This window comes from Ascaphus truei, chromosome 2, assembly GCF_040206685.1.
Source record: "Ascaphus truei isolate aAscTru1 chromosome 2, aAscTru1.hap1, whole genome shotgun sequence".
NCBI classification, from domain to species: domain Eukaryota; kingdom Metazoa; phylum Chordata; class Amphibia; order Anura; family Ascaphidae; genus Ascaphus; species Ascaphus truei.
This window is the reverse complement of record NC_134484.1, coordinates 440,234,732-440,249,435: the sequence shown is the minus strand read 5'-3', so window position 1 is coordinate 440,249,435 and position 14,704 is coordinate 440,234,732. Positions and strand designations below refer to the sequence as shown.

Below are 14,704 nucleotides of genomic sequence, written 5' to 3'. Positions count from 1 at the left end.
ACAGAAAAAAACACACACACACACACACACACACACACACACACACACACACACACACACACACACACACACACACACACACACACACACACACACACACACACACACACACACACACACACACACACACACACACACACAGCTAAATTCACTCAAGAAGTCTCACTGTGCCCGTGACGTCATGGCATAGCAGCAGTACAGGGACATGAACCCTGATTGACTTTTCTTTCGTCCAATCACAGGGAGAAGCTACTCGCCGGCGGCGGCCTATCCCTTCAGTTTGCGGAACCGGGTTGCTAGAGGCGGGACTTCCGTTGTCAGGGCAAATGTCCGGAGCGGCTCTTGTTGTTGCTGAGCGGAGAGGTGGCGCCGGGTACGAGCTCGCAGGTGACAGGGACACAGGTAACGAGCTTCCCTCCCCTCTCTCCGGGATGTCACCTCTCAGGCCTGGCTGTGGGAGGGCTCCCAAAGTAAAGCACAGGCTCCATTTAGAGATTGAGTTGTATTATCGCGACATGTCGTGCAGGGAGCACCCCCTCCCATTGCTGCTGAGTCACACAGCAGAGGGAGGTGTCGGCACCGCCTGTCACAGGAAGTGTGCGGTGTGACGTCACGAGGTGGACACATTAGGTGGTCATTGGGTGTTGTGGTAGTGACGTCACGTGGGTGACGCTGGGCTTAGGGATTTGGTTTTGTGCTGATGATGTCAGTAGGTGGATACCGCCTGCCCCACATTTTTTGGTGTCATCCCTAGGTGGACACTGGGTCATATGCTGATGGTGGACACTGTGGGTCACTGATCATTAGGTGGACACTGGGCCTCTGTGTCAGTACGTGGACACTGAATCTCTGTCAGTACTGGAGACTGGGTCCCTACCTGTCAGTACGTGGAGACTGGGTCCCCGCCTGTCAGTACGTGGACACTGGGTCCCTACCTGTCAGTACGTGGAGACTGGGTCCCTACCTGTCAGTACGTGGAGACTGGGTCCCTACCTGTCAGTACGTGGAGACTGGGTCCCCGCCTGTCAGTACGTGGACACTGGGTCCCTACCTGTCAGTACGTGGAGACTGGGTCCCTACCTGTCAGTACGTGGAGACTGGGTCCCTACCTGTCAGTACGTGGAGACTGGGTCCCCACCTGTCAGTACGTGGAGACTGGGTCCCTACCTGTCAGTACGTGGAGACTGGGTCCCTACCTGTCAGTACGTGGAGACTGGGTCCCCACCTGTCAGTACGTGGAGACTGGGTCCCCACCTGTCAGTACGTGGAGACTGGGTCTCTCTGTTAGTACGTGGAAACTGGATCCCCGCCTGTCAGTACGTGGAGACTGGATCTCTTTGTTAGTACGTGGAAACTGGATCCCCGCCTGTCAGTACATGGAGACTGGGTCCCCGCGTGTCAGTACGTGGACACTGGGTCCCCACCTGTCAGTACGTGGAGACTGGATCTCTCTGTTAGTACGTGGAAACTGGATCCCCGCCTGTCAGTACGTGGAGACTGGATCTCTTTGTTAGTACGTGGAGACTGGGTCCCCGCCTGTCAGTACGTGGACACTGGATCTCTCTGTCAGTACATGGAGACTGGATCTCTCTGTCAGTACGTGGAGACTGGGTCCCCACCTATCAGTACGTGGACACTGGATCTCTCTGTCAGTACGTGGACACTGGGTCCCCGCCTGTCAGTACGTGGACACTGGGTCCCCACCTGTCAGTACGTGGACACTGGGTCCCCACCTGTCAGTACGTGGACACTGGATCTCTCTGTCAGTACATGGAGACTGGATCTCTCTGTCAGTACGTGGAGACTGGGTCCCCGCCTGTCAGTACGTGGACACTGGGTCCCTACCTGTCAGTACGTGGACACTGGGTCCCTACCTGTCAGTACGTGGACACTGGGTCCCTACCTGTCAGTACGTGGACACTGGGTCCCTACCTGTCAGTACGTGGAGACTGGATCCCCGCCTGTCAGTACGTGGAGACTGGGTCCCCGCCTGTCAGTACGTGGAGACTGGATCCCCGCCTGTCAGTACGTGGAGACTGGATCCCCGCCTGTCAGTACGTGGACACTGGGTCCCCACCTGTCAGTACGTGGAGACTGGGTCCCTACCTGTCAGTACGTGGAGACTGGGTCCCCACCTGTCAGTACGTGGAGACTGGGTCCCTACCTGTCAGTACGTGGAGACTGGGTCCCCGCCTGTCAGTACGTGGAGACTGGGTCCCTACCTGTCAGTACGTGGAGACTGGGTCCCCACCTGTCAGTACGTGGAGACTGGGTCCCCACCTGTCAGTACGTGGAGACTGGGTCCCTATGTGGAGACTTGGTGGTGGTCTGTTAATGTGATAAGCTGGACAGACACTGTGTTGTGTCTGCTGGTTACATTGAACCCCAGTTAGCCATTGTGTTGGCTGTAAGAGTATGAATAAAACCAATATCATTCAATTCTAACAGTTAATTTTGGTGTGCTGCATTTTATGTACAGGCATACCCCGCTTTAAGTACACTCACTTTAAGTACACTCGCGAGTAAGTACATATTGCCCAATAGGCAAACGGCAGCTCACGCATGCGCCTGTCAGCACGTCCTGAACAGCAATACCGGCTCCCTACCTGTACCGAAGCTGTGCGCAAGCGGGGAGACTATAGAGCCTGTTACAAATGCGTTATTTACATCAGTTATGCACGTATATGACGATTGCAGTACAGAACATGCATCGATAAGTGGGAAAAGGTATTGCTTCCCTTTAAGTACATTTTCGCTTTACATACATGCTCCGGTCCCATTGCGTACGTTAATGCGGGGTATGCCTGTATCGTTTTATTCATATATTGCCAGCAATGTACACAGTGCTTTATAACATTACAATAGGAGGTAAATACATTACAAACAATGGGAATAAGTGCAACAGGTAAATCATATCATGCTAAAGGAGATACTGCCCCAAAGAGCTTACAGTCTAAGGGATATGTTGGGAGGCTCACAGACACATATGGAGTAAACATGCATGGCCTCAGAGCCTGCGGGGCTGCTCCCTCAACCCCCCTGAAACATCCCGCAAATAAAGCGCACACACAGATCTGGAGGTACAATGGTCATGGCTTTTATTAAAAATACAGCAAAGGGGAGGTGCTAACCCTGCCAGAGTGCTCCACCCATAGGTAATGCCAATAATGCTTAAATCATGGCCCGTAAGCCCGGACCGTCCAAATTCCCAGTCGCCAGTGAGCCCCAGGTACTCAAAGCACAATGAGACCTGCCCACTCGCCAACCATGCCACCACCAGGCATTGCCGTAACTGAGACCCGTCTGGCAAGGTTACCCTGCACGCGCTCCCCCCCCCCCCCCCTCCAACCAGCACCCGTGACAGAGGCAACATAACCCCAACAGATACCTCAAATATAAATATATTCGATACAAGTATAACGCACACAAAACAGACTTTAACCATAAAGGGGAGTCAGGGCGGTAAAACACAGCAAGGGGCCTGGGAATGATCTCCCACCTCTCTCTGCCTGCTTTTATCCCCTTCACTCCTCTGGAGTGTCACGAGTGACCAAGAGGAGGGGTGGGGGTGCTGTGGACATTGCGGTCATGCTGCACTATGCTTTATTTGTCAAGGGGAGGCGTATAATGTTTAATGAGATGCGCCTGTTAAGAGGTTGGGTTTTCAGCGGGGCTTTGAATGTAGAAAGTGAAGCGGCTCGCCGAATATTGAGAGTAAGAGCGTTCCATACTGTAAGTAGGGAGAGATTTAGTGAAAAGGGTTTGATGGGAGAGGGCTGTAGAGGGTGGTGCAAAGATGGGACAACCTTGGGGTGCGTGTAAGACCGCGATTATAGTGGTGGCGTGCCGCTCGCGCGAAACCTGCACTGAGGTACTAGGCGACAGGGAGGCGTGGCCGTGACGTCACACGAGCAGTTCGCCCTCATTGACACGTGACCCGGCTGTCGCGTGGGAAAGACAAAATGATTTGTCTGGCCGAGAATCGCGCGCTTGGTCGTGCGCGCTCTACGACCTGCCTCATAGAGGTACGGCCTTGTGTTCGTGGCACGCACGGCCGCTATAATCGCGGCCTACGAGACAAGTAGGGGTATAATGGGATATCAGAATTGAGATATATATGGAGGTTTAGAGGAGTGTAGAGCCTTAAAAAAAAAAAAAAAAGGATTATGTAGGTTATAATGAAATGAACAGGAAGCCAGCAGAGAGCGTTCAGGAGGTAGGAAGCAGATACGTGCCTAGGCGAGCAGCATCATTTTGAATGGACTGCAAAGCAAAGTCATGGGAGGCCAGACAAAAGCATGTTACAGTAATCAATAGGGGAGAGAATAAGGGCATGTATTAGTGTTTTAGTGGAACCTAGGAAGGTGCATATCTTGGCAATGTTGCGATGAACGAAGCGGCAAGATTTATTAAGAGCGTTTATATGTGGGGAGAAGGAAAGGGAGGAGTTGAATGTTACCCATAGGCGGTGTGCTTGCGAGACTAGGTGGATAGTAGAGTTACTGACTGTGATGGAGAAGGGAGCAATGTGACCTGAGTTGGGAGGAAATATGACAGGTTCTGTATCAGCCATGTTAATCTTCAGGTGACAAAGTAGTCCTTCAGGCCGAGATTGCTGTAATATTTGACTGAACTGCAGGTGTAAGGTCAGGTGTCGATAAATATAGTTGTGTATCAACAGCATAGAGATGACAGGTGAATACAAAGGAGTCAATGAGGTCACCCAGCGAGAGGGTAGGGAGAACAGTGATTCTTGTGTTCTCTGGCATTCAGAACCCCAGAACATATTGTTGGACTTCAACTTCATGATGAAAGGTGACTGGGCTAAAAATGACCGTGTGTTGGAGACCCCGCTAGGGTGTGAATGCGCTAAGTACTGGGAAAAAGGTTGCACATGAATAATGGAAAAGCATCACCATTACACTATGTACCTTCACCACCAATGCAGCACTACTAATAATACAAATATAATGGTTTATCTTTGCGTTTACATTATCCGCAGCACCACTAGAGCTTTCAGACCTCGGGTACTTAGAACTTTTTAATGTTTTAAGAGGCAGGTTGACGGAGAATGTTTAATGTGCAATAAAATGCCTATGAATGCATTACATTAGCAATACCTACAGGGTGTGGTGTGGCTAATCAAAGCATTTTTTAAGGCTTTTAGCATTATCTAAATGATCTGATCTTAATATTTAGTTCACAATTGAAAAGTCAGCATGATTTCCTGATTGTAACTTTGAGGTCAAGGTGTAGCTCCACTCTTGGTGTAATATGCAGCGGATCAAACATATTTGCATGCTGTAAAGTGGAAAATCTCAAAAATAATCTGATCCTGAAAATGACGACCCTTACACCAGGGATGGAGAAAACCAGGGTGACCAGTCTGAAATCTCAACAATTCAGACCACCCCTGCATTATACTCTATTTCTTCTAAAACACAACATAGAAGATATTATTTTTCCAAACCAATTTTTATTTAGCAAGTTGTCCAAGAGAGTTTGTAACAAAAATAATAATTGTTTTCTATGAAAAAGTGGCCACACAGCACCAACTCACTTCATATTTCAAGCCTGCTATTGTCATTGGTTGTTTCTCCAAATCAATTCCATCTTCAATAACACACATGTCCTTCACCAGAACTAACTAAGGTAGTGTTGAGAATGTATAACCTGCCAAAAGACATAGGCCAGGGGTGGAAATGACCCGGTCGCACAGGCGTCTAAAAGTTCACTTCTGGCGCCCGAGTTGCACCCCCCCGCTTGTGCCAGTGTCTCCTGCTCTCGCCACTGTCCCCCTCTTGTACCCCTGTCCCATGCTGCTGGCCCCCTCTCGTGCTTCGCTCCCGCCGCTGTCCCCTCTGCTTTAAGCAGGATATGTTGCTGTGTTGCCGGTCACAAAGGTAACTATAACAGCCATGTCAGTGACCATTGTGCTGCGAGGCACAAGTGGGGGACGGCGACGGGAGGCACGAGCGGGGGACGGGAGGGAGGCACGAGCGGGGGACGGGAGGGAGGCACGAGCGGGGGACGGGAGGGAGGCACGAGCGGGGGACGGGAGGGAGGCACGAGCGGGGGACGGGATGGAGGCACGAGCGGGGGACGGGATGGAGGCACGAGCGGGGGACGGGATGGAGGCACGAGCGGGGGACGGGAGGGAGGCACGAGCGGGGGACGGGATGGAGGCACGAGCGGGGGACGGGATGGAGGCACGAGCGGGGGACGGGATGGAGGCACGAGTGGGGGACGGGAGGGAGGCACGAGCGGGGGACGGGAGGGAGGCACGAGAGGGGGACGGGAGGGAGGCACGAGCGGGGGACGGGATGGAGGCACGAGCGGGGGACGGGAGGGAGGCAAGAGCGGGGGACGGGAGGGAGGCACGAGCGGGGGACGGGAGGGAGGCACGAGCGGGGGACGGGAGGGAGGCACGAGCGGGGGACGGGAGGGAGGCACTTATCGCCGACATTTTCTGACATCATGGGACGACTGATGCCGCATTGCCAAGGTGTCGCCAGAAGCCGCTGGAGACCAGGTAAGGGACTTAGGCCGTGACTATACCTAAAATCGCCCGGCGGCGTCGTGCCACGCCCCGAAAAACAAAGTGCATGAATCAAATGAAACCTTACATACCTATCGCGACACCGCGCAGCGCCGAACTGCAAAGCGGCAGACTGGTGAGGAAACTTTGAAAATTGCTTTAGCCAGGCGATGGCCGCGTCACGTGAGCGGTTCAGCCAATGAAGGGGAACCGCTCACGGCCACGCGTCTGCCACGCCTCCCCGGCTGCCTCCTGACTACAGTTCAAGTTGCCGGATCGCTGCGGACACGTCACCGGATAGCGCTGCCGCCCTGCAGCTCGTGTATAATTGTAGCCTTACAGAGGCCTCGCGCGGGCTCCCCAGCATTTAATTTAAATGCTTTGGGGAAGACTGTGGGGCCTCTGTAAACGCCGCATCCCCCTGGAAAATCTCGCGCCCCCCAGTTTGCGCACCGCTGTTCTATAGTATAATCTGTGTACTGTGTGTTTTACGTAGCAGATATTGGAACACAGGACATTATAATAACTGTGATCAGCGCACCAATCAATAAAGTAAACAATACAAGAGGAATCCCTTCCTCAAATACCTTGCAACCTAACAGAAACTCAAAATGGAAACATGAAACAATAAATAGACATAGCACTTTCATTGACAGAAATATAATGCTGTGTAAGGTGCTTCACGTTTGGAAACAATGTTCCCTTCAATGGCCATACCGCACCTTTGTGCATGCGACTCTAACAAGGTCATTTACACAGCCATACTAGATATTGGCACCGCTACATTGCATTGCTGTAAATGTACTTCCTATGTGTAGGCATAGAAGGGTGGGTAGCCGTGCTGGTTCTTTCTTCCATGTAGTACCAAAGGAGGGAGTAGGTGTATGATACCTTTTTATTGGACCAACAGTAGTTATGTTACAAATTTTGCAACCTCAGGTTCCAAACTTGTAACATATCCACTACTTGTTGGTCCACTGAAAGGTATCATACACCTACTCCCTCTCCCTCCTTTGTTACTGCACTGACAGCCAAAGTTCTGTGAGGAGGATCATGTGACCAGGCAGGCACTAGATTCAATTGGTTCACTGCTAGAGAGGGTAGGGCACAAAAGGGTGATGCTGTTTCAGAAGGGGAAGGGGATTTGACTTTGTAAATGGTTGCTATAGGAACAAAAATGCTTGTTACATTAGAATACTCTACATTAAATGACTTCATTATTATTATTTTTTTACATGCTACAAGTATTTTCTCATAGTACAGACCTGATTTACTAAACAAACCACACGTGTAGGACGTTGCTTGAACTGCAGCTTTAATGTTGACATTTATTTTATCATTTCTGAATCGGGGCATGACATTTCTGGTAGCCAGTTTGCCCATGGTGACCAAGAAATGGAGCAGAGCAAGGGCCCTGTGCTAGTTAACTTCCTACTAGAGCTGCACTGTAAAGCGTTTGTTTTTTTGCAACAGAACAACATAGGGGGGGAGCGGGGGAACGGGGTGCAATTAGACCTCACAAGGAGAGTAACGGGAAGCCTTAGGGAGAGGGAGTCAGAAAGGACACAGAAAGAGGTAGAGGATGGTACTGTGTTAGCCCGGAGAATAGACAAACCAAACGTTTGATACAGATGTAGCATGACTTATTCTCTCCGGCACTGGGGTAAGCTGCGTGACCGCGACCGCAGCTGTCAGGGTGCCGGAGGATTATCTAGTGGGGGAACATAGACCCCCCCCTGCAGCGCGGCTGCAGCAGATATGGTCTTGGGAGCTGCTGATTTTTCAGCCACGGATCTGGAGACCGTAAGTTTTGCTGTGTGTGATACCTTTAATTGTTAACTCGGGATCAGGAGTGCAAGCTTTTATTCTGATAAAAAAAAAAATTCACCTGAAGAAGGGACCTTTTTGTGGTCCTGAAAGCTTGCATCCTTTTTACCCCAAGTTGGCTATTAAAGGTATCGCTTGTACCATGTGTTTGTCTACCCACAAAGAAGGTAAGCACGGGTAAAGGAGAAGTAACAGCATTGGAGAAAGTGGAAAGAGGTAACAAAATAATTGAGAGAAAGTGAAAGGAGATATAAAGAAATAGGAATATGAGGTGGAACGGGGAGAACACTTTTTAATTTATTTTTTAAATTGTAATTTCATTTAATTTTAGGTTGTTTCCAGAAAAGCCAGCAACTCGTGTAACAATAATGGCCTGCAGGTCCCCCTGCAGCTGTTGTCATTGTGTTGTGCTGTTTCTTTCTACTGAAATGTCTCTTTTGGCTAGTACTGATAATTGTTCAAATGCAATGTTCTGTGCGAATGTCCAGGCGTCCCACGGACCATTTACACACTTTGTTTATTTTTTGCTTCTCTCTTTTTTTATTTAGTGTCACTTCAGAATCAACATTTCTTCTAGATGGGATAACGTGTAATCATGTTTAGCTTCGAGGGAGATTTTAAAACAAGGCCAAACGTATCACTTGGAGGAGCAAGTAGAAAGGTAACATATGTTTATCTGTAAGTTTCATGAAATTCACTTTTTATTCCTGTTTGCATCAAAACCAACGACTGTCTTTGCCAGCTGTGGGTCTGTAACACATGAATATAATGTTTAAGGGGAACCCCTTCACCATGAATGTGAAGATGGCTGGATTTGGGGATTAAAAGCGGGTGCTGTATTGTCAAATTAACAGAAATGTGTTGCAGTTTACGACCTGTGGACCTGTTACAATCCCACGGGTATTGTGAATAAACAGCTAGATCAGGTGTGGGCAACTGTAGTCCTCAAGGGCCACCAACAGGTCAGGTTTTCAGGATACCACTGGCTGTCAAAGAGCTTACTCGAGTTCCAAAAAAAAAGACCCCATATAAAGTTCCATTGGGAGTATATAGATGGGGAGGGAGAAGGAGCGGCTCAGTTAGTAAAGACACTAACTGGCACTGAGTTTGAAGCAGGGGATCCTTGTTCAATTCCTGATGTTGGCTCCTTGTGACCTTGGGCAAGTCACTTTATCTCCATGTGCCACAGGCACCAGAAACATAGATTGTAAGCTCCACAGGGCAGGGACCTGTGCCTGCAATATGCCTCTGTAAAGCGCTACGTAAAACTATCAGAACATGCTATTATTATTAATTAGGTAGAGGCACACCAATTGCCAAAAAAGGGAAACAGTATAGAAGTCCTGGTGCAGGCGAACCCATCAAACTCCCAATGTTCAAATGGGAGCATAGACATAGTATATCACACACAAGTTCGAGGCACACCGTTTTCGTTGCAAAAAAAGACTGCTGTGACTTTACTCCATGCTTGTAGTGACCAAATAACGTTCCAGGGTCACCCGCCGTTCCTCAGATAATGGCAATAATGGCAATTATCTGAGGTAGGGGCGGTGTCCCTGGAACGTTATTTGGTCGCTACAAACATGGAGTAAAGTCACAGCCGTCTTTTTTGCAACTAAAACGTGTGCCTCGATTTATTTTGTGTGATATACTAAAGTCCCATGGGGGACTGAATTATTGACTCGCATAAATCATGTATGACGTATGTGCTTACCTGTCTATTTATTAAAGGATTAAAGTTTTTAGATTTTTTGAATGTAATGTCCCTATTCAGTTTGTAAATAATACTAGCGTGATTTTAAGATGATTGACCTTTCCTTGTGGGCAAACTTCACAGAGCCCTCTGCAGGCAGCGTACCGACTTATGAACTAAGGAGCAACATAAACATAGAAGTTGTCTCTTTACGATTAGGTTAGTAATAATGATGAGCAGGTGTCTCCAGTCTGAGAGTTATTTGAAGCTCCGAGGAGTTGCATAAAGTTTCCTATTTAATTTGATTGGGCTGTTTTGCAAGAACTGCTCTGCGAAAGTGACTCAGCAGTAATCTTTGTTTTGTTCATGCCTGTGGTACACGTTGAATCTCCCACGGTCGCAGGGAGATTTGACATTGGGATTCTATCCTGACGACATACTTCAGTGTGAAGCCATCCAAGTTATATATTCAAAGGGAGACCTTCTAAAATTGCTCCTTTTAATGCCCCCCTCCCCCCCTGTTTTTAAGCCTACATTTGCAAAGCAGTTTAATATATCCTTAAATTAGTAGGCAATCATTTAATGACTAAAGCAAAAATGGGTGACTCTTTTCACTTTATTGCAGGTTGAGTATTATGGTAATCTTTAGTCAAAGAAAGTCCCTTACTCTAACCTTAACAGACCTTGTATCTGAACTTTGAGACCCTAATGCCAGGGCACTTTAGCCAAACCATATGAATTGTAAACTAAATTCATCCTTACTGTATATTTTCTTAATTTTTTGTTTTAATAAACGGAGGCGTGACTGCTGCCCTCAGGATAGGATTCCTTGGTGTGTTGTTATTCTCTGACACGGCTAAATTCTTCTGAAACTTGGTGAAGAAGCACGTTAGCACTGCTCTGTGTATCTCCTCCCACGTCTTCCTCATACCAGGACTACCGGTTATGTAACTGATGCATAATCTTTTTCTGGAATTGCTTCCACCCTTTCCTCATTCATTAGTTTCTATTGATGTCTAGACATACATGGCAAATTCCCCCTGATCCCTGTTTCTTCCAGAGAGTACAAATTTGGTGTGCAACCCCATTGCTAATGAAAGTGCATACATTTACAATGTTCTTGTTTTCAGTAATACACATAACTATTGAATGGTTCTTATCGTGTAATCATCATCCCATGCCATTTAGATTCTTAATACATTGCAGGCTGTTCCAATAGCAATTCCCTATTAACAGGGTTACAGGTGTAATGTCGCCTTCTGGCCCTCTGGCAGGCTGTACATTCCCTCGTTTGGAGAGCTTCTACTCTGCTTGTATTGTTCCCAATGATACAGTGGTTTGCAGAACTACTCACCACCTACCAATAATGTCACATGTTGAATTGCAAATAATGTATACACAGTTTTTCAAACTAACATTTTATTAATTCACAGCTGTAATGGTTAAACTGAACACTGTCATATGAGGAGGAGGTTATATGTCAGCAAAGGAAATGTACAAAATTGAAATTTGCTGGGTGCATACAAGTATTCAGCCCCTTAAGTCAGTACTTGGTAGACGCACTTTTTGCAGCAATTACTCCTATGAGTCTTTCTGGGTAGATTTGTACTAACTTTGCACAGTAGGAGGGTGCCATTTTTGCCTATTCTCCATGGGACAATTGATCCAGTTCTGATAAGTTTGGTGGAGATTGTTGATCGACGGCAATCTTCAATTCTCGCCATAAATGTTCAATTGAATTCAAGTCAGCACTTTGCCTGGGCCACGCAAGAACATTAATTATCTTCTTGTTCAACCACTCCAGTATGCCTTTGTGCTTCGGGTCATGTGCAGTGTTGGGCTTGCGCCAGACGTAACGCTTGGAATTTAGACCCAGTCCACACCATCCCAACTGTCAAGCATGATGGTGGCAACATCATGCTATGGGGATGTTTCCTTTGATCAGGGACTGGGAAGCTTGGTAGGATAGAGGGAGAATGGATGTTGCAAAGTACAGGCGAGTCCTTGAGGAAAACCTGTTTGAGTTCAGCCAAGACTCTGAAACTGGGGAGGAAATTCACATTTCAGCAGGACAATGGCTCTAAGCACTAAGTACAAAGCCACACTGTAGCTTTGAATAAAAAAAGTGTGTTTGAAAAACTGAATACATTATTTGTAATTCAACAACATGTGACATTAGTGGTAGGAAATAAATACTTCTGCAAACCACTTTATAGGCCCTTATTATGTAAGATGCAATAGTGCCAGTCTGACGATGTTGCATGGAGAGTCCCTTTGAAGACAGTGAGGCTTTCCGTGCGATAGTGCTGAATCAACACTATCACAATTTACTGAGTAATGGCAGAGCGTTGTATAAACACCACAGCTGATCATCTGTTACTGATATCCCTTGTACATTTTTCTATCATACTAATGAATAAAGGGGAATTTAAACTGCCGTTGTATTTTTTGTTTCTGAATTCAATTTGAACAGTTGATTAATCTTATTGTTTGGTGCTAATTAGCATCTAGTTAAAGGTTTAGGTGGGTCAAAAAAACATGCTGACGCCTGTATTAACAGCATGTCACTTAGCTTTGAATTCAATAATGTTTCCTATATTCTTGACAGTAAACTTAAATCCGAGTTTTGCTAATCTCATGTAGTGATTTGTGGGGCTAATGAGCAGATGACTTTATTTTGACATATGTCATAACTAAAAGCTATTTATTTCTATTGAAACATATTTAATGCATTACTTAGCTGTGCCAAAGAAAGATAAATCTCAATGTGCAAAAATGGCCATTGGCAGAGTGTATCCCGCTCTTCAGGAATCTGTTTCAGGGGCTTTAGATCCTCTGGCATCTAATTCTGATCAGTAAAAGTGGCGGATACAGAGCAGCTCAGTCCTGGGTAATGGAATGTGGTACACTAAATGTAACTATTTCTCTTGCTAATGAAGTCCATCAGATCAATTTGTTATTGCCTATGGGCAGTTAGAAATAGTAGCTGCATTTAGTTTAAAATGTTTGTTTTTCAATTAATGAAAATAGCTATTGAAGTGTTGATATCTTCAATGCTTTAATGTTGCATAGTTCCGAAACAACCAGTCATTGATCCTTTTGTACATTTGCAACGTGTCACTTTGTTTATTGTGAGTGGAAAGAACCAAAGGCTGACATGGTTACAGTTATTATATTTTCCTATTTGAACTGATGTAAAATATACTTTTTAAGATTGTTTGATATGAAAAGTTACTTAATGCAGAAACTCGAAGTAACAGTGCTATAGTTTTTGCTGTTAAATAGTTTAAAACAAACCAATGAGCACTTTTAATTCATGAGTTTTGCGTCAAAATACAATTCCATTCACATGACCATTGAGGAATCCTCTGATACAGGGTATGTGTAATGTTGACCCTGTAATTCCATATAGCCTATGAATTGTATTATAAACAAACTGTGAATAAAAATTGCACATTAAACAATTCAATAATAAAAAAATTATATTTTTGCCAATTCTGACTATTTTAACATGGAATCAAAAAATAGTTTAGTCATATAATAATTTTTTTAATTATACATACGTACTGTACGTACATGTATGTATGTATGTATGTCTTTCTGAACATTGTAGTGTGTGTGGTATGTATGTATATATTATTTAGTACATTACTGTGTATTTTCTGTATTCTTTCTGCATAAAGATGAATCATTTGTTTCAATACCTTGTCCGAAATATGTTAAACCTACAACCACGTTACAGTAAACCCATATCAGGAAGTCCTCCACAGGAGGACACGAGATTATCTGCGGGAGGTGCGGGGATTACAGAGGCCCCGCACGCTTCCCAAACGCACTTAATTTAAATGCCGGGGAAGCGGCGAAGGCCTCTGTAATCCTCACGTGCCTTGGTTCAGCCGGCTTCTGGAGACACGTCGCCATGACTCGCAGTGTCAAATGACGGCGCGGGGTCATGTTGCGTTGTGGTGCTATGGCAACATGTCGCCCAGACGCCAGGAACCAAGTTAGGGGGGGCTTGGGAGAGGAGGACAGCCGGCAGAGGGGGGGGGGGGGGCGCAGGGGAAAAGATTGTTCTCCTCTGGCATAGAGAGACGAGGAAATAAAACACTGCACTCAACAGCATGAGGTGTGTGACATACATGCGGGGCCTAAAGGGTTAACATTTAATCAGCACTATATGTGCTATGTATGAGCTGCAGTGCCGTTACAACTGGGTAAAAAAACAGAAGTGCCCTAATATTTATATTCTAAGAGATAAGTGCAAATATATATATATATATATATATATATATATATGTATGTATGTATGTATTTGCACATATCTATATATCTAACTATATCGGTTTGCACTTTTCTCTTAGAATATAAATATTAGGGCACTTCCCATACACACTTCCCATGCCTGTCGCAGCAGCAAGTGCAACTACTCCTCCCCTGGGGGGTAGGAGATCTCTTAATATAATATTAATTCACATTAATATAGACCCACTGATTAAGTGGGATAGACAAGCTTAACTAAGGAGGAGGGGGTCATAAGACCGCCTAAAATTGTTTCCAATTTATATTTAGACATACAGATTATGTCTGTGTAGTGAATGTGCTCACAAGTGGTGTTTTTATTTGCTGTATACATATACTTTACATGA

At 46.2% G+C, this 14,704-nt stretch overlaps 1 protein-coding gene across 1 annotated transcript in view; it reads left to right on the top strand.

The window, feature by feature from the left end:
- Positions 1-285: 285 nt before the first annotated feature.
- UBE3C (ubiquitin protein ligase E3C) overlaps positions 286-14,704 on the top strand; it is a 123,600-nt gene continuing 109,181 nt past the window's right edge. The window contains exons 1-2 of the mRNA XM_075587850.1: positions 286-402; positions 8,914-9,026. Coding sequence (XP_075443965.1) covers positions 8,961-9,026 — 66 coding nt within the window. The 5' untranslated portion in view covers positions 286-402; positions 8,914-8,960. The remainder of the gene's footprint in view (positions 403-8,913; positions 9,027-14,704) is intronic.